At 37.6% G+C, this 24933-nt stretch overlaps 2 protein-coding genes across 2 annotated transcripts; both read left to right on the forward strand.

The window, feature by feature from the left end:
- The first annotated feature begins 1010 nt into the window (after positions 1-1010).
- Positions 1011-8499, forward strand: LOC140341110 (chemerin-like receptor 1). The gene is made up of 2 exons (XM_072426651.1): positions 1011-1116; positions 5074-8499. The coding sequence occupies exon 2, from the start codon at positions 5085-5087 to the stop codon at positions 6174-6176; it is 1092 nt and encodes a 363-aa protein (XP_072282752.1). The 5' UTR covers positions 1011-1116; positions 5074-5084; the 3' UTR covers positions 6177-8499.
- A 7276-nt stretch (positions 8500-15775) lies between these two features.
- On the forward strand, positions 15776-23243 carry LOC140340731 (chemerin-like receptor 1). Its single transcript, XM_072426105.1, has 2 exons — positions 15776-15973; positions 20140-23243. The coding sequence occupies exon 2, from the start codon at positions 20159-20161 to the stop codon at positions 21218-21220; it is 1062 nt and encodes a 353-aa protein (XP_072282206.1). The 5' UTR covers positions 15776-15973; positions 20140-20158; the 3' UTR covers positions 21221-23243.
- The last annotated feature ends 1690 nt before the right edge of the window (positions 23244-24933 follow it).

Raw genomic sequence — 24933 nt, forward strand, 5'->3', positions numbered from 1 at the left:
GAGAATATGTTACAGGAAATGGTTAGACACCACGGACCTGTGGCAGGAGATTGTTAAACACTGTGGACATGCTGCAGGTAATAATTAGATATTGTGAACATGATGCAAGAGATGATTAGACTTTGTGGACATGCTATAGGAGATAGTCAGAGACTGTATACATGCAGGAGGTTACTGGACACTAGAAGATGATTAGAAACTGTGCACATAGGGAAGAATATTAAATACTGTTGACATGGTGTAAGAGATGGTAAAAGCACTGTGAACATGGTGCAGGACATTGTCTAAGACTGGAAACATGCTGCTAGAAAAATTGAAGGTAGGTGACCCATTGCAAGGTACAGTTAGAGAATAAGGGCATGTTAAACTAGCCCTCCTTGCTCCACTACCACTGATCTTTTTGATATTTCTACCACTCCATTGTAAAAGGAAAAAATAAATTATAAGAGCACCAGGTTACCCATATCTCTTGGATACTCCAACGGAAAGCTCTCCCGGCCATAATCCCGCCACTCTTGTTCTGTCCATCTTGGGGTTTGGGGTGTTTCTATTAACCTTTGTAAATCCCAGAGCCTTCTTTTACATTCTAGTTGTACAAAATAGGAATAAAAATCAACAGATAGGTGGAAAACCCTTCATTATGGCCACAGCAGGTGTGCAGACCCAGGTACTCAATGCAAACCAACTTGTTTGGTGCCCACAAGAAGTAAAACCCTACAACATCTTCCTAACACTGCAGTATCTGATGGTGGACTGATGCTTTAATTTATATGAACATTAAAATCAGAGGTACCATCCGGTCAACTATACTGAAATTATGGACTATTAGTTTTTGTATTTAGAAATTCTTTGACATTGTATGTATAACAAGAAGGGAGCAAGTTCTCTGGTAACAGCCCAACACAGTTCTTAAAAAAAACTCCCCATCATTATTCCTTGGGCAGAGCAGCCAAACTTTTCCTCTGTGGTTTCCAGCATGAAAGAGGTTACAGCTGGAAGGGGCCGTGCAGCTGTGATTCACAAAGGCAGCCACTTCTCCATATTCCAGCTGATTCTTTGTCCCAAAGCTCCAGATTCAAGAGGACGAGAGTACGAAGAAAGAACATTCCTATACAGGTAAGAGCAAATCCCTTCATTTCACAGCAGGAACAATGCACATCTGTGATAATTCTATAGCTGCTTCGCTTGGTTTAGCTGTAATTTTCTCCAGAGTATTTTTTTTCCTAGAAAAAAGGAATTTCAACAATTTAAAAGTGACCAATCTGACACTTCGTAATTTGTATTTCAGGCTATATAAACAAAGCTGCAAAGGACAAAAATAAATAAAACTCTTAACAGGATTTAGGCAAAACTAACAAAAGAATGGAAGGGATGGGACACCTGCCCGGGCTATATTTGCTGTCTGTGTCCCTGTTGGTGGAAGTTAAGTCTCTGTTTGCCCCGGAGACCTCTGTCATTGGGAAAGTAGATAGAAATCCAATCTTCTATGTTGGCAGAGCAACCACCGAATGTCGACACCTGTGTTTGGTTACCATCACTTTGGTGATATTTTCTCTTCCTTTCTGTTGCATCTGCAGACAGACAGTATTATAACTTGCCTGGGGTATTACCTTGTCTGTAATTTATACAAATCAAAATCAAAAAGTTTTGGCTATACATATATAATACATATAAATTTCAAGTTAACCTGCAAGGATAGGAATACGAGACCCCTATTAAAGATTTTTTAAGGTGAAAGATCCAAATGCTGCTATGTTGCCTTGCCAGTGGAGTTAGGCATGCAACCATTGAAATGTCATACATCCACAGTCCAATTTTTGAAGTTTTTTCTTGGTCAATGACTCACCAGGTAGTGAAGCAATTATCATGGAGAACAGCATAGGAAGCTCCAGTATTTCCAACCTCAAAGGTTACCTTGATTTGAAGCTCTTGGGTCAACCATCAAATATCTTGCAATTAGCTCTGGCATAGCTATAAAACACCCTTACAGAGGAATAATACTCATTTATTTCTGTTGGGTGCAAGATAGCATCATGATCAAAAAAAGGTATGTTGTATCGCTGTTGGGAATGATGGGAGATTATAAGCTGCTCTTCTTGAGCTGTTTGACCAACACAAAAAAAGCAATATTTTTCAGGATGAGAAATTGATGGTTGTTCTCCAATTTGAGAAATCTATCCTGGTATTGTCAAGAGATTTAAAGCCCAAAGCATTTCCCCCCCCACCCCCCTGCAACATTCTCTTCTTCAGATGACTGGTCTTGTATCCAGTCCCCCTTCCTCTACCTCTGTCGTTACCTTTAGGAAACCTGTATTGGTCTATTTAATAGGTCATAGCCAAAAGAACCAAAACCAAAATGAAATATTTTCAGTGAGGACACAAAATTAGGCTGAAGTTGGGCTTCAAGGCTGAAGTCCAAGGTAAGCAAATATTGTCTACACACTGGTGCCATGTGTATTCTAGAATCTTGGTGACCTTTGTTTATTTTTCCAGATCTGTACAGTAATCCAGTGTGAAAATTTTCCAAGAGTTTCTCTAATAAGATATGTCACTGGAACATTCTCTTCTCGTGCAGATGACTGGTCTAACATTCGACCCCCCACCCTGCCCCCGTAATTTTCTACAGGCAAGTCAAATATACATTGGGGAAGGCATGTATCCCAAAGAAACCACCTTTCAAACACTACCTCCTACTTTGCCGCACTGCACAATTGTTGTGCTTTACTGCTTCTCCTAATAATTCAAGTCATTGAGTCAGCTGACCCATTGGAAATAATGTGCTCTTGGTGTAACTGATATCTTTCAGGAAAACCAAATAGATAGCATGGAAGAGATTATGGCTTGAAACCCAACATGGTAACGGGTGGGTGCGGTGTATTGGTTTAAATGTTTGATGACACCAGTTCAGTTACCCATATTAAGTTTAGTAACAGAGCCGTTTAACAATATATGCATAGTATATCATGGTAGGTTTCCTGATAGTTACAGGAGTGGACCATACCTTGAAAATAGTATAGACACATGAAGCTTCCATTGGAAGCCTATATGACAAGATGGCAACAACCCTGTAAGCAAAAGTGCCCAAAGGATAACAAAATTAAAAAAATGTGTTAAAACTTCCATAATATATTAGTGATTGGATATATAGGATAATGGGGAGATTATCACATCACATATTAATATTATTATTAATATTATTATGATTTTTATTATTAATAATAATAATAATATTAATAATAATTCTAGGTTGCTGGAACTGATCTATAATCCAGAATAAAACAAAATATGTCATAACAATATTGTATGAATAAAGTCTGAAAACACTGTTAGGGATCCTTAGACTTAGGATAGGACCCAGTTGCCAAAGAGATTACTATTTGATGTTGGGCAACAAGGTTTAGGGCAAACCAAATTGCCCAGGAGCCCTATCTTCGCCAAGGCACTAATAAATAGAATGACAGGAGTGAAGGGAGCTGGAATATTGTGCATTTGGGGCCTGACACTTCATATTTGCCCTGGTCTCCTTTTCGGTCTAAAGCCGTCTTGGATTAGGGAAGATGCAAGGGCTGTTTAATGGGCACTTAGGGTATCCAGATTGTTGTTTTTGGAAAACTTCAGGTGGTTAGATTTTAACCTTACTTTGTCTGTAAAGGTTCTCATTATCCACCCAACCTGTGTACTCATCTTGCTTCAAAGAGTTGTAGCTTTTTAAAAACTCATGAACCAAAAATGTGGAAGTTCTGCACCAAAAATCCCTTAGAAGTCAAAAGAGACCAAACCAGGCCTAAAAGTGTGTATTACAAAGCAGGAAATTATACGATGTTGCATAATAGTTTGAAAAGCTCCTGGAAGTCACTTCTGATGAGATGATAGGGCAAAAACATCCTGAGCCACTTCCTTTAATCATTCCACTAGGGATACAGAGATAGAGGAGTGGGATGTTGTTGCATTGGCAGTCAAGCTAAGGGTGCTCAGGAATCGGCACATATAAGGCACAGACATTTGGATATTCCCATTATCCTTCAGCACCTTTCTTCCAGCCTTTTGGGAATCTGAACTGCCAAAAACATTACTGAAATTAGGAATAAGGATATTTATGTTACAATTTAAGGACTGACTCAAATTGTGATTCTTGTGTCTAAAGTGCAAGTATTAACCTACAAAACTTTATGTCACTCACCACAGATTTTACATTTACCAAGAAATTATGATGTTTAATTCGTTTTCCAAGAGTTACAAAGAGGAAAAAGAATCTGTTAATCTGTTAAAATGCATTTTACATTTTTAAAACCTGTAAAATACATTTACAATGATGATGCATTGTTAGCTGTCTTTGCAGAATGGAGAGGGGGTAACTGGGATCCGTTAACTCTCTCCTACTGCTTGACACATAATTAATTCTCTTTTCTCTTACTACCAAGGATCAGGAAAATAACACCAATTTATCAAGGAAGTAATTTTCTTCAATTCCCTGTAGATTGTGTACTATTTAAGCACAATGGCCCTGATTTAATAAAGTTCTCCAAGGCTGGAGAGAATACACTTTCATCAGTGAAGCTGGGTGATCTATCAAACCTGGAATGGATCTGGTCCAGGATTGAAAACATTTGCTAACACATAGCTTGACTTTTAGGAATTCCATTACAGGTTTGCTGGATTACCCAGCTTCACTGGTGAAAGTGTATTCTCTCCAGCCTTGGAGAACTTTAAGAAATCAGGGCCAATGAGTTTGCAATGTATGGAGCATCCCGAGCTTACTAGTACCTAAAGATGGGTTCCTTTACTTGCCATATTTTAATACAACCATTATGTAAAAAACCCCATCCCCATGTGGAATCTATGTACTTGGCTCTTATAAAGGAAGAATGACCTGTAAAAGCTTTAGCTGAGTCCTACAATGATTGGGTTCAGTTGGATATGAAGTCACGCTGTAATAATGAATTATATGTGAAATTGAATTTGCCATTGTGAGTACCTCTCTTTATATTTAATTATTAATTGTTCCATATACAACACACATATATGAACAAATGTATATGAATAAATATTTGTCATTAAATATTTGTCTTTCAGGACTGCTTAACATGGAAACCTCAACTGTACAATCATTCTCTCCTGACCCTCTGGCCTTACAGGCTGAGGAAGAAGACGAATTAACAGTGGAGGATATACCCTTAGAACTTGAGAAAACACTTCGTTATTTGTCCATCATCATATACAGCATAGCTTTTCTCCTGGGAACCACTGGAAATGGTTTGGTTATATGGATTGCCGGTTTTAAGATGAAACGAACAGTTAATACGGTTTGGTTTTTGAATCTTGCAATTGCTGACTTCATTTTTACATTCTTTTTACCATTGAGCATCACCTATACTGCTCTTGGTTTCAACTGGCCATTTGGAACTCTACTGTGCAAGCTCAACAGCACCATCGCTTTCCTAAATTTGTTTGCAAGTGTCTTCCTGCTTACTGTTATCAGTGCTGACCGCTGTGTTTCTGTAGTCAGACCTGTGTGGGCCCAAAACCACAGAACTCCAAGGCTAGCTTCCGCCATTGCCCTTTCCATTTGGTTGGCAGCATTTATCCTTTGTTCTCCTTACTTGGCCTTTCGGGATACCATACGAGACAATGAAAACAATGTCACCCACTGCTACAATAACTACGCCTTCTCAAATGACTTTGATGACTTAGAGGTGGTAGCTTTGAGATCCATGAGACATCAAGTAATGATATCTGTTCGATTTCTTTTTGGGTTTTTGCTCCCTTTTGGACTTATTTTAGTTTTTTATTCTTTGATGGCTTTGAAATTGAGAAGAAGCCATCTTTCTTGGTCCAGTCGGCCATTCAAGGTCATGGCATTTGTTGTGGCTGCTTTCTTCCTCTGTTGGTTCCCATATCACATCCTTTCTGTACTGGAAGTTGTTATGCACCACTGGGACAATAAGGAACTAAAGTCAGCTGTTCTTATTGGAAGTCCATTGGCAACCAGTTTGGCTTTCTTTAACAGCTGCCTTAACCCCTTCCTTTATGTCTTCCTTGGCAGGGACTTTAAAGAATCCTTAAGAAGGTCCATTCTTTCAGCTTTTGAAACTGCATTTAGTGAAGAGCAAGGGAAAAACACCTACAGTCTAGGAAGTCCCCGATCTGTTTCTGACCAAGAGTCACAATTTACCTGACTCAGCATGGAAAATTGTGTAGATCTTATATGATTTCCATGCATGCTGAAGACCCACTTCAGATACAAGATCTTTACCAAATAAAGCTACAAAACTTGATTTCTTAATTTCAAGAGCGATAGGAAGTTGAAAGTATTATTTTATACTACATAAGCTGTATACAATTACTTTTGATAAGTTGGATTCAAGAAACTTTTGATTTGGAAATTTGGTCTTCTCATTCTTCTCACTGATGTATACAGGCAAAGTTGGGAAGCTCTATCCTTCCCTGTAAATTCTCATCACCACCTTTCTACTAATGTCTTGTGTGTGTTCATGGCAATTCAATACTCAATTTTGTCTGGTGACTCATGGCAAGCCATCCCACTTGCCTCAGCAAATCCTTCTCAAATGACTTTGAAGAACTTGGTATGGTACCACTGAGGTCTATGGGACACCAAGTAATAGTTTCATTACAACTTTTTTGAGATCCATGAGACCTCTGTAAAGGAAACAGTTACTGAATTCCAGCTCCAATTGGTCTTCGCCTTTCACTTAAATATTTAAATTCCAGTATGTATGTTAAATTACAATGGCAATTGTGTTAAACAACAAGCAATGATGAATGAACTAGTCATAGCTAGCTTGTGTTGTATTTTTATTACAAAGTTAAGCCTCCATCTGTTGAACCATCCTGCACAATTTCAGAAGAAAATTCATTTTTTTGCTATATATTCCTTCTTATGAGGAAGAAAGAGGCCATGCAAAAATTATAAGTTGGGGATCTCTTGTGTGCCTCATAAACTTTCCTCTTACTTTTATAGGAAAACTATAATGATTTTGGATAATTTGATCAAATATTTTGCAGCAGTATAAGTATTTTAAAAGAAGTCCTCATTCTTCTCCGTAGCTTTAGGTATTGTGGAGAAATATTTTTTTTTTAAATTCAATGAGAAGCCTAGATTTCAATTGTAGGAGGATCCGTGTAAATATTTAAAGTCATGTGACTGGCTATGACTTGATCATGTAATTATGTAAAGTATCTTTTGTTAACGTACATTAAGGACAATGCTTTTAAAGAGAAACTATTGACTTTTTATAGTTTCCGCATTTATATTTTATGTAGCCATATATTTGAATGTAATATTATGTAATTATACGTGCTATTATCAATTAATATTAACATTTTAAACAAATTCTTTCTTGGTATTTGTTGTATATATGTGTTTTGTGTATACATTTGCAGGCTCTGCTTCCTAACTAGAAATACTGCATGATGAATTTGCTTTACTGCTTCTCTTCGTAGATCAAATCTAGGCTGTCTGGAAAGAAGGGGGTTTGTTCAGATGGATGTTGAGTGTCAATATCAAAGTTTCTTCCATGGTCCAAATACAGTTCTACAACACGAGTCACAGGAATACACTGTTGGGACCCAATTTTTGAATAATGCAAAAATGCAACCTGTAAGAACCTATCCGTAACAAAAATATAAATCACATGGGCTCAGTCTGATTATCTTTTTCTCCATTTTAGTTGTTAGTGTATTTTATCATTTTGAGTTGGTTATGATGGGTCACTTGCTCTTAAATGATCTTTTGTGCATGGTTGGTCACCAGTTAATGGCCTTGTGTTTCATATCTTCTATAACAACAGTTTGTTACACACTTTACATTAAGACCCAGCACCATCTACTGGTGTGACCAGTAATAGTCTTTGCCCCTTACTTATAATGGAGGACAACTGGGGTTATGTCAGTGCCTGCAACTAGTACACTGCTTCTTATGCTTTAAGCTGCATGGAAATGATAGCATGAGAGGTGGAACCTACTGGAAAAAAATTGCAAATATAAATTTACATATCTGTAATGTTTGTTTTTGTTTGCTTGCAGTATACTAAAAAAAAAAAACCCTAAAATTCTCAAGACAAACAAATATTTTTTTCCACAGATGAATGTGCAGGCACCATATGACTTTTGGACTTGGCGTGGAAAGGAAATGACCGTGGCTGAGTAATAACTCTGTTGGCAAGAATGAAATCATGCTAAAAGCCAACTAAATATAAATATCATATTTAATAAACTGTACCACGGAACAAAACATTTGAAACAAAATCCTAAATTTTAGCTTCTGTGCTCTATACTTCGTTATGACCAGAACATTTTTTACATTTTGGTCAGTACAAATGACATCAAAATAATTTATATATTCTTTATAAGATAGGAAAAGACAGAGTAACTCACACACATGTTTTTATTATTCCAATATCTAAATCTAAATCTAGAAATATAAAAACATTTATCTATAAAAACATTGAAATAAAATGTGTCACTTTAGGTAAGAGGAAGTTCTATTCTGTGGTTTGTTTAGTTTAAGATACATATGTTTTATTTACAAAGTAGGGTGAAATTATTGACAAGTAAAAATGTCTTTTTAAATGTCTATTTTTTAGGTATTATCATGCAGCAAAAATAAAAGCAAAAAAATAAACGAACAATGATAAGGAATATGAGGAACACATTGGACTGATAAGCTTCATTACCAAAAAAAAAGTTTTATTTCCACTTTTATGAATGCTTAAACTGAGGTTATGTACAGATCTAGACACATGTATGAAAATTTAATTTAATATGTTTGTTCTAACATATTTGGAAATTAAATAAATAAATGCTGTTATCTGGCTTTATTCACATGGAACGTGCTGTGTGAATACCTATAGCAGAGAAAGGGGCCTGGCTTGTATAAATGTGGCAGGTATATACCTAGGCATACTTTGTTATTTTACCTTGATAAGAGCTTATGTGAAAAAAGTTGATCCCACCCTTTGTTGTTTCATCAATTTATAACTTTAAAGGTTTTGTTTTAGGGTTGTATGTAAAGACAAGTGCCAAGTGATATCCTGCATTCAAACTTACATAACCAAGGCTGGGTACACATGTGCAATAGTTCTCGTCCGATTATTGTCTCGCTGAGACGCTGAACACTCATCTTGCGTGTATACAGTGATCATCGTCCATCGTAAAAACAGCCTTCCTGGTGGATCTACGGATGGTGGAAGATAAACCATCATAATGCAAGTGAAGTGGAGAGAGTGCAGCGGTGTGCCGCTCCGTCGTTCTCCTCCTTGCGACTCCATAGAGCAGAACGATGCTGTATGTAGAGCACTCATTCATGCATAGTGCAGTTGTTAGTCATTGGAAAGGATTGTGAAAGATCCTTTCCAATGACAATGATTGCACGTGTGTATGTGTGTGTGCCCAAAAGCCTTGTTATATAGCGCTGAAGCCCCAGAGTAACCATTTTCTACCATGTTGTGTGGAACCCTAAGGAACCTCCAGAGGGATGTCCCTCAACCTGGGTTCCTCCAAAAGTTGCTAGGGGTTTCTTAAGCAATGAGCAATTTTTGTCCCTCAAGTCAGTTTAACTGACACCGATGATCTTTTTGTCCACAGGTCAGCAATGTAGGTGGTGTTCTTACCATTGACCACCACACTAGTTTACTGTGATCTGTGGATATAGTAATTATAGCAGGGGTTCCCCAAAGACCTAAAAATTATTTCTATAGTTCTTCAAATTAACAAGGCCAAGAAACACTGATTTAGAGGTTGCTCAAACTGATTGACTTCTTATTTGATGATGTCTACATATATCTTGGACCAGCATCACTTGGTAAACTCAGCTGTATGATACAAAAATCATGTTTTAAGGTATCTATAATGTTGGTTTTCTAGTCACCACTGTAGAGATGGACACCAATTTAAGATGCTTTTTTTCCATTTGCCTTCCCCCAAAAATGGTTTTAGTAAGAGTTTCCTGTGACCTGAAAATAATATCAAGGGTTCCTCAGGGGTGGAAATGCTGAGAAGGATTGCCTTGGAGGTAAGCCACCCTACAATGTTTTCTGATAATATAGGCAGTCAGTTCTAAAGCATTGCAGTTCTGGGGTTCAAGAAGCAGTTTGCCTAAAAGTTTCCAACTCTATGGAGTTTGACTATGTTTTCTTGTAGTTTTGTGAACTTCTGGTTTCACAATTAAAATTCTCCTATTTGATCATAGCATTTCCACCATAGAACCTAGATTATATCCAGAGCAGCCTATGTGGCCATGTGGGGTGATATACAGATGAAATAATCCTGTTTGTGCTGGCCTCTATGCAACATTTATTGTTATGTTGTGTTCAGCAGTTTCTAAACAAAATTGCAAAAAGCAGGATTTCAGCTTCAACAGGAAATGTTTCAGCTACCTAATGTTACTTAAGCGGATGTGAAATTTGTCATTTCATCATGATGTCTACTTGCTTGAAATGTTTCTTGGTTTATTGTAGGGTACGCACAAAAAATGATATGTAATGCCTCCAATTGCTAAAGTTTTGGTCAATGAAGATATTCACCACAGCTAAAACTACAACCAGGCTCATGTTTTTGTAAGCTTTATAAAGATTCACTTGAAGGATATGCATAATTTGATTTCAAAATGTGCCAGTCAACAAGCCAACAGACCATAAACAGGAAGAAGGAATCTGTTCTAACTGCAGTTTATATGCTCTAATACAATTTGTATGAGGGGACAATGGGCCTGATTTATTAAAGATTACCTAGACTGGAGAAAATAGATTATCATACATGAAAGTAGGTAATTCAGAAAATCTGGAATAGTTTTCATTAAAATATTTTGCTTTAGCTGGCAAATGTTTTCACTCCTGGACATGATCCATTCCAGGTTTGCTGAATCATCCAGGTTCTCCCACGATCAATCTTCTCCAGTCTAGTAGAACATTATTAAATCAGGCTCAATGCATCTTAAAGACCAATAAAGACTTCTTTAGGTGGCCCCTTTTTACCACATAAAAGTTAGACACAAGCATTTGTCTATTGTTTTGCTCTGAATAAACCTGCCTTCCTTATAAGGGGGTACAGGGGGCTGTACAAATTTTCCCATTGTGGGGAGACCTTCTGTACCCTGTGCTAATGATAACTTTGGCTCCTTTTGTGTGGATAAAAATTGTTCTCCACTGTTACTGGAGGTTTTTTTATATTTCAGATAGGGATGAGTAAGCAAGTTTTTAAAACTCGATCTCGCTGCGAATCCAGCCTTTCTAGCTTACTGAAACTGTTACCAGTGTAAATTCGGCAATCGAATAAAAAAAAAAAAAAGATTGCGGGCTGCGCTGATCAATGAATGCAGGGCTGGCTGAATTAATTGATCAGCTCAATGTACTATCCCTGGCACTAGAGGTTAAATTGGTTACAAGTTTCCCCATTCAAAATCTATAGTGCGCTTTGTATGGCTGAGGAAAGCTTTCCTCAGCCAATCAGGAGGCACTAGAGGTTTTGAGGCAAACAGAATGATTGCAGCTCTGAGAATCCACTGCTATCCCAGAGCACTAGAGGTTCATTAACCTCTAATGCCTGGGGATTGCAGAGGAACTGCAGAAGAACTCTCAATGGAGCCGTGGGCGCATTCATTGAGAACAGTGTGCGATCCTGGTCACTAGAGGTTTAATTAACCTCTAGTGCCCCGGGGATGGCAAACAGGAGGATTTCCAGGGAATCCTGTGAATCCCCTGTGAATCCTCCTTTTATAATTTCCTCTTATAATTCCTCTACTGATAATCTTGTGAAATCGGTTCGCCATAGCCAGAGGCATTCTCGCTCATGCCTAGTTTCAGAGTATATTTGAGAATTGTTGCCTATTTGGCTCAACAGCATTTGTCAGGTCAGGTTTTAACCTAGCTCACAATCGGCATTCCAAATTATCTCACAGTTGTCTTAGGCTGAGGTTACAGTTCTGTGCAGGCCACTTAGATTTCTTTAAACCAAACTCATCGAACCATGTCTTTACGTAGGTGGCTTTTTACACAATGCTGGACCTTCCTTAAGTTGTTTCCACAAGTTTGGAGGTGTACAACTGTCTAAAACAACCAAGGTTCCTATAGTTTGTGACTCTCAAGTCAGTTAAGCCAACACCAATGATGGTTTTGGCTATGTGTAAGGGTGACATTCTTCTCAATGACCAGCAATGTAAGCAACGTTTTCCCTGCTGACCACCAAGCTAATGTAATGTGAGCTTTGGGTATGGTAATTAAAGCATAGGGTCCCGGAAGAACTTGTTCAGTTATTTCAAGCGCTCTCCCATGTTAGAAAGGTTTAGAAGCACTAGTCTGAAATATCTTTGTATGCTGTAGATTTACCAGGACCCTTCAATGAAAACACCAAAACTCAATTTAGATGTTTTCAACATATGTTTGAGGGTATAATGTAAGTGTGTTGGTCAGGTATCCACACATTCTCACCCATTTAGTGAATCTCATTGTCATTGTTGTTGGAATGACAGCTAATTATCTGGTAAAAATTGTCTTTAGGCAATATTTTAGTTGGGCGTTCCACATCTTGTGGTTTATCCGTAACATTTGAGATGTCTTATGACATAGGTAACTTTTTTGTTCGTTGTTTACTGTATTGAGGAAATTCATCAGGATCTTAAGCAATGCACAAGCCTCCGCCTTGAATAAAACCCCTTCCCTAAAGACAAAGTTACCTCCATCTCAAACATAAGAGTGCATACATACCTTGTTGTAAACCACAATAAAACAGCTGATTCCACTTGCCCCCTCCGTTGATTAAATAGGTGGATATAGGCAACTACTTTTTTTTACAAATGTGTAAAAACATTTAAATATGATCCACACCAAAGTATTCAACTGAAAAAAAAACTAACCAACTTGATTTTTATCAGCTACCATATACAGTATGTATTACTAGTGTTGGTGTTCGAATTCAGGTTGTCCTTATATTTGACCCGATTATGGCTGTTCAAATTCGGATAGACCCAACTTGAAAAACACGGGATTCGGGATGCGCAAATTTGTGTGTAAAAAAAAGTGTTAAAAAAAGAGACTTTAATGTTAAAGTAATTTATTGAATGTGTGTCATTTGCGTAATTAACGTTTATTTTTTACAGGTTATCCCACAATGACAGAATGATTCCCACAGCTGCACATTCATCACCTCTAGTGCTCTGGGATTGACTGAGGAAAGGTAAACCCTGATGATAGCTCAAGGGTAATCAGGATTTTCCTTTCCCCAGTCAATCACAGAGCGCTAGAGGTGAATGAATGGGGAGACTTGTCCCCATTTAACCTCTAGTGCCAGGGATCTTCTCAATGAATGTGGTCGTGGCCGCATCTATTGAGAACAATGTGCGATCCCAAGCACTAGAGGTTAATTACCTCTGGTGCCCCAGGGATCGCAAACAGGAGGACTCTCAGGGTATTATTTTCTTCGATCTTCCGATGGTTTCGTCAAATCGCTTCGTCAAAATTTTGCAGAACCATCTGAAGGTTGAGAAAATTTTCATGAGAATGTTAGTGGCATTCTTGCTCATCCTTATTCCTGGATAGAGTTTCTCTGTCAGCTCTGCTCCCCTGATTGCTCTTGCAGTTCTACACAGTCTCGAAAAAAATGTTTCCATTGACTTTAATGGTGTTGGATTTCGATGTTCGATCACCCGAACAATATCCACCTATTCGACAGAATAGCTGTCAAAACAAATAGTGAGATAGTCGACCAACACTATGTATTACTAAAAAAGAAAAGGCCTGACTTGAAGGCAATGTATAGTGATTTTACACATTTAAGGATGCTTACATGAATGTGATTGGCCCAAACAAGACTTTGGGCCAAAAAGCATAACTAGATAAAAATTTACCAAAAAATGTTAAAAATTTGCTGAAATATTCACCTTCAATCCAGAAATGTTTCCCACAGTACTTCTTTTTTGCCACTGGATGTCCTCTGCAAAATAACCAGAATTATTTAAACTTACGCCCTATGAGCTCAGGATGTCACCAATCAAACTGGTCCATGAAGGAGAAGCAACACAGTCATTTACTCATCTCTAGTACTGTAGGCTTTTTTAGGCTCCTTTTTCATTCTTCTTCAGGAATGCTGTACAGTGGCTGCAAGTGGCTGATATTGCTTTAGTGCTGCATTAAATAGAAAAGAAGTGGAGGAGATGAGAAGTTGAGACAGACCAGACAAATGGGCAGACAAATGGGACACTAATAATACTAGCAGTGCAATACTGAACATTACATTGTGAAAAGTATTTGTGATCATAGAAGTGAATGTCCTATCTTGACCTGGTAGGAAATCTTCTTGAAGCCCTCTCAAAGCTTTTGTTTGTCCAAAATATCTATTTTTTATAAAGTCATATAATAATAAATTTATACATATATATATATATATATATATGTATATATATATATATATATTTATTTTTTAAACATTAGTTATTTACTTACTTCAAAGGGATACAGAAAAAAAAATAAGGATAGGAAAGCAATAGTGCAATAGCTATAACACCCCATAAATAACAATCAAAAATGTGCAAACTTTGCAACTGCTTGTACAATAAGTCATTCAATTACGGTAAATGCCAATAACCAAACTTAGAACTGACTTGTAATTTTTTAGATTGGACACATGTGTAGAACAAAAGGGTATGGGGGGTGGGATATGTCTTACCAGAAGAGAACTGCGGGGTTAAGGGAACCTTGCAAATGTGAGTGTAGGGAAACTTGTCTGGATGGAGGATGGAGACAAGCAAACACTGACTCATTTCAGATGCTAGTTTCAGGTAAAGTAGTCATGATATTCATTGCTTGTCGTTAATTGAGACCAATAGAACAATGTGTTGGCCACTTTTCTACTGGTTCACCGAATGGAGGTGGTAAGGTCTTCTATACAGTAGATTTCGTTAACTCTGTGTATCCATAAACAGATCCTGGGTGGCTTTCGCCAGCATGTGGCTATGCATGAGCTACAGTCTTATTAAAGAAGATTTGTGGGGGGAACAAATTGTTTTGCAGGAGGAAGAATGCCGGGTTGTCTGATATAAACTGGTCTGACAGCTGTTGGACTATAGATCGGACTGTTGCCCAAAAATTTCTCAGGAGGGGACAGCCCAAGAAATAATGGAGGAGAGAGCCTTTTTCTGTCTGGCACCGACAGCAGCGATCTGATATGTTAGGAAGGATGTGGTGGAGTTTCTCTGGGGTGCGGTACCATCGTAAAACTAGCTTATAGAAATATATTTTATAAAGTTTGTCTTAAATGAAATCAATTTCCTATGTATGTTGTTTTTCTAGAGTCTTCTGTCTAGTTGTGCAGCATTACATTACCATGACCTTGAATGGTCATTCCAGAGAATGTCTTCGTATGTCCATTGGCTGGGCAAGTCCTTTTTTGACAGTAAAGCCATAGATTATTATCCCCAGTAAGCTGGGAGTAAATGATATTCATTCAATGAAAAGGGAAGGATGTGCAGGAGTACCCCATGGTGTCATCATCATAGGAAACAGTGTGGCCAATAGCTGTCAGCCATTTAGTAATCGAGCTGGGTGAATCACTAAATGATGTTGGTTGACTGTTGTATAGACCCTGGATTTCGCCCATGACCATCACACACGTTGGTCTTGGTCAATGAAAACTTTAAATGGTATTGGTTAAAACTTGAAAGGTGGACAATCACTTCTACATAAAATTCTGCACACAACTGGTCCAATAAGAACATTTTATAGTTTTTATGTCCTTACAGGCAATGAAGACCAACTGCCCATTCTCCATTCCAAAGATCAATGCAGGTATATGCAATGTAGACGAGGCTTCTCTATATCAACGTAGAAAATCTTTCAAAGAAGAACTTCCCGATATTGTAAGTGATGTCACTCCTTCAGTATCTATAAATATGCCTGAACAACAGAAGCAGAAGGACATTCGCAGAAATATCAGCTGGGAGAAACACCAGGACTTCCAAATTCAAGTAAGTAACTGATATATAACACAAAGATGTTTGCTAAGAGATACTTAAGTAGTTATAATTAATGAATAAGTAATTAATAAGTGACAAATCAAGCAAAGCAGCATATAGGTAATTTGTGAAAAGGAGCACAACATCGCAGCCCATGTGACTTAAATAAGACCCAAGGCAGGGGATCTGGTAGGAGTAAAGTTTGTAGTGCGTAATCTTAGCTTTTTAAAGACTTTTTGTGAATTTTTTTTTAAAGTTTTGTAATTTGTTGAGTATTTCTTGCTGTCTGTGTCGATATTTACCTTCTTTCTTTGTTCTGGTGACCATGTCATTGGTTGGACAAACAATTATTGTTTTTTTTTTCACATTTTACTATTGTAAAACGAACTAAGATAAAAAGGGCATTTTCACAGACACAATGATTTTTAATGATCACCAATTGGAATGGTGCATTGTTCACAATGTAAAAGGTGTCGTTTCTAGTGACTACAAGTGTATAGGAGGTAAGTGAAGTTTTTCACTTAGCTTTTCACCAAAATAAATAATTAATTTTGACTACGTTACATTGTAATTAGGATCTTTCCACTGGCCATCATTTTAATGCCACCATTTCAAAGGGAACCTTAGCACTGTCCATCATTTTAAAGGGGACCTTTCCACTGGCCATCATTTTATTATGATCTTTCCAGTAGCGACCAGTCTATCTTCACTGTTTACTAGAATACAAGGAGCATTTCCATGAACCATCAATGTTAATTGCATATTTCCACTAGCCTTAAATGTAAAGGACACATTATTATTTACCATCAGATAGTCAAATGGGACATTGGCACTGCCAACCAATATAAAAGGGGTGAATACAGGTGGAATGGGTAACCAATAATGCATGTAAACCATGGTGCAAAAAAGGAACATAATAACCAGCCAAACTGCATATTAAAAGTGGTGCAGAAATGAAGAAGAAGGTAACTATGAGGAAGTTAGATCTCTGCTGAGGATATTTGCACTTTTACAGATGATGTACAGATGATGTACATACAGATGATACACCCTTTACAGATGATGGAGATTTGTCCAATCTGTAGAGAATCATAAAACACACACGTCTTTTTTATTAATAAAAAAGGAAGCTTATACAAAAATAGGAAGTTCTAACTAGATCAGCTCTTTACCAATGGAAATAATTAGCAAAAATAAATGAATTTTATCCACTGAACTATTTGATGGCCACTAAAAATGATTCCAGGACACATATGTTGATTTACTGCAGGAATTACAAATCTTTATGCAATAAATTGGGGTTTTTTTAAAAATCCAAATATATGAAAGGTAAATTGCTATTACTTTATGTCATGTGCACAAAGGATAATGAATAGGATAATATGATATATAATATGAAAAGGATAATCTATTGAACTCTTGTTCAAAGTTTACAATGGTGACTTTTCTGAACTAAAATCACAAGCTGAACTTCATCAGCAAGTCCTTCTCTCAAATTTCTTTTCCATAAAAAGAGGTATTTTACCTCTCTGCTCTCTGTGGTCTATAGAGGACTTATTGGGGCTAAGTGGTTAAAAATACTTAAAACTGAACTCTGAGAAGTTTATAAAACCAGAAATTGCTTTTTTACCACTACCTGCATGTTTATTGGTAATACATATTTATCATAGAGATATAAATAGGATACTCTCCTTGTTCCATGCTACTTCAGGTTTCCTTTCTCCTTGTTTGTATATTCCTGACTCATGTGGTCACCCACATACAATGTGGGATTCATAGTCTATCATTGTATGTGAGCAGCCCATATTCTAGGACTGGTGTGGAGAAGAGCACCAGCCGCTTGGAGAGTAAGGAAAGAGGTAAGTGATTGAGATATCGTTTTATTTTTTTAATTCAAATTATATGTGCATGGAGCCTTTATGTAAGGGGTGTCAAACTCAAATACACAATGGGCTAAAATTAAAAACTTAGATAAACTTGCAGGCCTTGAAATTGATAGAAAAAATTGAGGAAGTTTTTCCTTCCCATTAGAAGTAATACCTTGAGGCAATCACGACCGGCATCACTTGGATAACAGCAGGCTACACACAGCCTGGGACTCCGCTATATGACACAAGGCCATGGGTCACTAAAAAGCTCCTGTAACTCCAAAAGGCTCCTGACACCTTTCACGTATAGCTAAGGGGGAGTGCTGGAAATGCCAGATGCGGCCAATGCAAAGCTAAATCTTATGAGTTGAGTGGCCCTCCACGGGAACTCCCTCTTAATTGAAATAGCGCTGCTACTACAATTCCAGGCATAACTTGCATCTATAAAACAGTCCAATGCGGGGCCTTACATAGGCAGAGCCTGCTGGTCTATAGACGCAAATGATGCTGGAATTGTAGTAGCGGCACTATTTCAATGCAGCTGCGGGACAGCTGCAGTTCATATTTAGAATTCTTTTGGGGGCCAAAAGAAAGGACGTTGAGGGCCAGATTTGGCTCCGGCCAAAGTTTGACACTCCTACCTTATGTGATCCTCTAAGGAGAAATGTAATAGCTGCCATTGCTGGCATGGCTTTTCTTGATTCTCGGGGGCTGTTATATTCATCTTGGTTGTAATATCTATTAGAAACAAGATAAATAAAATAATTCAATTGTTCTTTCTTAATATTGTGTCATTTGTTGGTGTAATAATAAACAACCAAATTACAAAACCATTTCTTGATCTTACCTCTTGATTGTTGAGTATTTCAACAATCTCATTGTCAGCATTATGTAGCAGGGTTTTAGTTTGGAAACTGATACATTGCCCCACAAACCACAAAAAGGTCTCTAACATCCTCTTTTCTTTTCTAAAATTACCATTTCTTTCTTTTACAAAACTGCTATTATTAAAATAGGTTCCATTAATTAGGACAACCAACTTCTTGTCTATATACGCACTCCCAAGAGGGCTGCGTGGCATTGAGTGAGTTGTGCAACGCCCATGTTTGCTATTGGAAATGACCACTTGTGTTGTGTCAGTCTGAAGTCTTCCTGCCACTGAATAACTCTCCACGCTGCAAATAGTTTACCTCTGAATTTGGTGTCTTTTGTCACCTATATTGGCCCAAGATGAGGTTACATCACCTTGGATGGACCAATAAATTTGCTTCAAGACTCCAAAGCTGGTAAAAATCCAGTAGAGAAAGAAGTGTCAGAAAAGTGGAGCTCAGTTTACCACTCTCCAAATAGTTTTTCTCTGAGTTTGGTGTCTTCTGACATCTTTGTTGGCTTTATAAGGTTACACTACCTTGGCCAATGAATTTGACTAAAGACCAAACCTGGAAAATACCCCGAATTCACAGCACTGGAGGAGTTCTTTAGACGGTTAAACCTGCCATAATCTGTGAATACGCTGTGCATATTTTCAGATTATGACAAGAATCTCCTGAGGAGGTCCCAACATCTGTTGTGATTTACATTGAAGATTTTAGAGAACAGGTAGAACAGGTAAAGGTAAGACATGGAGGTGAGGTTTAAAGGATACAGTTATAATTAGGAATACCAGTAAAATATCTGAAGCCATTTTTTTCATCCATGGATAAGGGAAAGAATGTTTTAAACCAGCCTGTTCTCAACCAGGGGTCTGTGGAACCCCAGGGTGCCTCCAAAGGTTGCTAGGGATTTATCAATCCAATTTGATGATGGCTACATAGTTCTGGGGACAACCCCGCCCAGTAGAGTCAACTGCATGACCCTAATGATGTTTTAGTGGTCTATAAATGTACTATTATAGCCACCTCTGTAAGGCATTGGGGATGTTTCCACTGGTCACCAATTTGGGAGCTATTTTTCTCACTGCCCTGAAATAAATTGGTTTTCCTGAGAAATAACAGTTATTTTAATGGTTCCTCAAGGATAAAAAAAAGGTTGAGAAAGGCTGGTTTAAACCCTTGTTTCTTTCAAACCAACTATTCCACAAATGTTTTTTCCATCCAATCTAAGGTTCCTGCAAAATGAGGGGAAATATTCTTTTGTACAGTTGTCTTTGTTTTATTGAACTATTCCCCCTCTTTTACTTTTCTGGATTTAGAATTTTTTTCAGTCCAGATTGCAATGGTCACAAAGACAAATAAGTGGCAAGAAAAATAAAGGTTTTAGCTTTACAGTTTAAGCTTTTTCATTTTCATCTTTACATAATTTTTTTTTTAGGACATTGAAGAACTTTAGAATGAATTATTCAACCTACAATGTCACTCTGCAAGAAGAAACTACGATCCCTTGGACTTCTGTTGATACCAGCACTGACTATTACTATGAGGATGAAGGACTTTCGCATGTTTCAGATATTCTTAGTCAATTCTCCATGGTGATCTATTCGTTTGCATTTGTGTTGGGAACCGTTGGGAATGGACTGGTTATCTTTTTCACCGGCTTCATGATGAAAAGGACCGTCAACGTTGTGTGGTTTCTTAATTTAGCCATAGCTGACTTTATCTTTACATTTTTCCTGCCATTGAGCATAAGCTATGTGGCCCTTAATTTTCACTGGCCTTTTGGAAATTTCATGTGCAAGCTAAACAGCACTATTGCTTTTGTCAATTTGTATGCCAGCGTCTTCCTGCTCACCGTAATCAGCATTGACCGATTCATCTCCGTCATGTTTCCAGTTTGGTGCCAGAATCACCGAACTCCAAGACTGGCCTCCTTTGTAGCCATAGGCGTTTGGATCCTAGCATGTATCTTCAGTTTACCTTATTTTATATTTCGAGATACAGATGCTTATAACGATGCTGTTGTTTGCTTCAACAACTTTCATGAGGATAAAAACATTGCCTTTTCAAGACACAAGATTACAGTGGTCGTTAGATTCATTGCCAGCTTTCTTATCCCTTTCTCTGTAATCATCTTTTGCTATTCAGTAATCCTTTTACGTATCAAAAGAAATCACATGACCACATCAAGCAAGCCTTTCAAAATTATTCTAGCTGTTATCATCTCATTCTTTGTCTGCTGGGTTCCCTACCACATCTTCTCCTTTATGGAGTTGTTTGTAGGACATGATAATTTTCGCTTCGACTACATAGTGTTTGTTGGAACGCCTTTAACTTCCAGTTTGGCCTTCATAAACAGTTGTATCAATCCTATTCTTTATGTTTTTATGGGACGAGATTTTAAACAGAAATTTCAGAGCTCCATTCGGTCAATATTTGAAAGAGCTTTCTCAGAGGATTCTGTCCAAGCGGACTTAAGGAGCAAAACCAAATCAACGTCAGATTCCCAGCTGGTGTGAGATGGGACTACATTTAGGGGACAATAGATAATAATGGAGACCTTCTCAGATTTCATATGCTACAAAAAGTTGTTACAAGGTGCATTCCATGACCACTTTGTATACAGACACACAACTGTTGACCTTCTTCTGCAAAATGCTAGGAAATGCCTATCATTGGCTCCAAGACAAGGGGCTAAAAGTAGAACGCACCAACCACAGCAAGGATGAAGTCAAAACATTTCACTTCCATACTGTTCAGGGTAAAGACCCAAACATTACCAAAGCTGATGAATGAAAGTAAAAGAGCTAGCATTTTTTTTAGAAAAAGGGCTCATTTATGGAATATAGCATATTTTTTTGCAAGGAGTTAATTTCCAAGCACAGCCACCCCCTTCCTGTATCTTGCACATCATAGTACTGTCTTCTTGAACTAATTATTCTTTTCTACCTTTAGCACAGGGGTGTCAAACTCTGGCCCAGGGGCCAAATCTGGCCCGCAACGTCCTTTTTTTTGGCCTCTAAAGGAATCCTAAATATGAGCTGCAGCTGGCCCGCCATTGCATTGAAATAGCACCGCTACTACAATTCCAGGATTCACTTGCATCTATAGACCAGCGGGCTCTCTCCCTTTGCATGGCCCAGCATTGGACTGTTTTACAGACGAAAATAATGCTGGGAATTTTAGTAGCGGCACTATTTCAATGAAGAGGAAGTTCAAGCCCCGCATGGGCCGCGTCTGGCATTTCCAGCACTCCCCTCAGCTGTACATTTTCTTGCTACTCCAAGGCATGGACTTGAATGGTTGCATTTTCATAGAAGAATATTGTTGTTGTTATTATTATTATTGCTAGCCTGTGCAAAAAAGTTACCATTGAAATTTTACTCAGAAGGCTACAAATAGAAAAAGAGGCATAAGATTTTTTCTTAAATAAAATTTAAAAAAACATTTGTATGCCTCTCTCTATTATAAGCTTGTTCCAGATTGAATGTGAAGCAAAACCTCTTTGTTTCCATATGAAAAGGTTTTATTTTTAATGAGAAGGAAAAACTTCATCAATTATTTCAATAAATTTGTATTTAAGTGTATTTGAGTTTGACACCCCTGCATTAGCACTTATCTTTATTAGAAAGAAAAAATCTCCAATCCATATACCATTTATTAAAAATATTCTTTTCACTTGATGTCTACCAGGACTGCTGCCCAGCACCATCAGCTTTTGGATGGCTACACATGGTAAAATAACATGACAAGAACTAAGGACAAACAGAAAGCTAGCTAGGAGGCAAGGAATTGTTTATGATGACCTGTGTTGCTTTGCAAATACCTGTACATAGTGCTTACATGTGCTTAGCTGATAGCGATATAGTTCATGAGATTTGCAGCTGTTATTCCAGCAGAGGGGGCTCTACAAAGTTTTAATTTTGGGGGGGTGAATATATTTGTACACTCATGTCCATTATAATTCCCGATATTCACAGGATTATGTACAATGTGAAGAAGTTTTATTTTATGGTTCATGGAATTTCGCTTCTTTCCTTGCCTTTGCCTATCTCTGCAAGTACATATTCATTGCTTTTACTTCTGTAAATACACATCGACCCTTATCACATATCAGCAACCCATTGTGGTCTGAAAAAAGAATTGCTCTGGTGTACAAGGCTTTTCTGTTCAGTAAATATTCTTTAACCTTTTATGAAGCAAAACATACAAAACAGTACACACAATGGCCTACTACTTGCCAAAGTTAAAATTGTTTATTGGTTGTAGAATTGTTTCTCAATTCCCATCATATTTGAAAAAGTGTAGACAATAATATTGGCACAGTATCTATAACACTTTTATGTTTGTACCATGGAATACATTGTACAAGTTTAGATGGTGGGGATAACAGGAAAATCGAGTTTTATTTACCAAAATTTGAGTAAACATTGGATTGTGATGTAATTTTTGCCATTTTGAGAAAATGCTATAGAGGTAATGAGGATAATGAAATAAAAGTGTATGTAAATCCTATAATTAAACATTTATTATTTGATACCATTTGGTCTGGTTTATATTCCAAGTGTTGTGTTTTTATTACAATTTTAAAAAACAAACTATTGACCCAAACAGAAATCCATTGCTGAGCTGAGCACAGTAGTAATATCAACCCTAATATATTTTATTATAAAGAAGAAAATAGGAGTTTTTTTATGGGTCTAACACATTTCATATCCTAAGGTTACAATGCTGTTTATCCTTAGATACATGTGATATGATATGGTGAGTGAGCCTTGCCAATCTTCTACAGGAAGCATATTATTTGCAGGATTACTAAAAAAAAAACCCTAAAATAGGAAAACAACAAGACTGCAATATATACTTGAGAAAAAAGAAACATGTTTTTTTTTTTACCTGAAAATGCCATTACAAAAAGAATATTGGTTTATGTGTCACACCACTAGATGGCACTGTGTCTTAATGTACCATTAGAGCTTGTTACAAACGTTACATGAGGACACAGCATCATCTACTGGTGGCCAACAATAATGTACAAAAAAACATTCATGAGCAAGTGACTTATTATAGCCCACTCAAAAGTACAAAATACTTTAATCTGTAAGGGGGGGGGGGGGGGGAGAGATAAACATACTAATTTCTAACAATGCAGTCTGTGTATTAACAAAGAATAAAGAAAGAAATATTTTGTTTGACAATTTTGAGGTCAGCATTTAGCATCTATTTGTGTCTTGGAAACTGAACCATATCTGAAAGAGTAATTTTAGCCAAGAATACAACATATTACCATTCTAAGGTAACTATTATTCTCAGTGATCCAAATACTTATAAGTCACTAGAGACCCCTCCCCCTCCCCACTGTTACAAGGAAAAAGTAGGCACTATTGATCAGAACTTTTCCTACCAACTTTATTCTGGGGAATGTACACTGTGCTTTCTCCAGGACATGCAAAGAAGCTACCCATTTAGGACCAATCATCAGCAGCATCAACTTACGTGTATAATGTCACATTCAGTCGACAATCCGGCCATGGATAATCCGGATCCTTCAGTTTCCGGGCGTGAATTTCAAATCGCATTTTCAAAACACGATCTGCAGTACACTGGTTGGCCACTAATGTTTTGATGGCGCTGTTCTCCAGAAACAGCTGTTAGGTCTTTCTTGCTAAACTAAACACACGTTGGGACGTCCCTGCTGTCTACTCCCTGAAACTGTGCTAGATGTCCGTGGGTGCTGCTAAAGGAAGACTGGCCTGTGTGTGGAGGTAAGTAAAAAAATCAGAAAATCCGGTGCACCTCAGGTCCAACGGTAGCTGGATTTTTGATTGTCAACTGTATATTGTATAAGGATCCAGCATCTCTGTATGTCCTGACCCCTGACAACCAACAATGAATTAAAATGTTCAAGCTTTTTTTACCAGCCATCCGTATTTCAGTACAGTGCTGCATATTGTGGTGGTGCCATTTAAATTCTGTTTACTAATATTAATTCTTAACCAGGCTTCCTGCAAAGATTCAGGGGTTCCCTGAATTGTGGCCAATTGACCACCTCTCTACATAATTTTGGCACCAACACCATTTGAAAGAGCCAGCAGAATGAAACCAATAATTTATTTAGCAGTTTTTAGGCAGAGGTGGGCATTCTTCTCACTAACCCCAACAAATTGGTTTTATCAGGAAGTCATCTAAACCTGAATAACATTTTAAGGGTTCCTTGGGGGTAAGAAGGTTG

The sequence above is a fragment of the Pyxicephalus adspersus genome, chromosome 11, assembly GCF_032062135.1.
Source record: "Pyxicephalus adspersus chromosome 11, UCB_Pads_2.0, whole genome shotgun sequence".
NCBI classification, from domain to species: Eukaryota; Metazoa; Chordata; class Amphibia; order Anura; family Pyxicephalidae; genus Pyxicephalus; species Pyxicephalus adspersus.

Excerpts from the sequence above, each read along its gene's own strand:
- LOC140341110 (XM_072426651.1), top strand. The coding sequence starts at position 5,085 with ATGGAAACCTCAACTGTACAATCATTCTCTCCTGACCCTCTGGCCTTA.
- LOC140340731 (XM_072426105.1), top strand. The coding sequence starts at position 20,159 with ATGAATTATTCAACCTACAATGTCACTCTGCAAGAAGAAACTACGATC.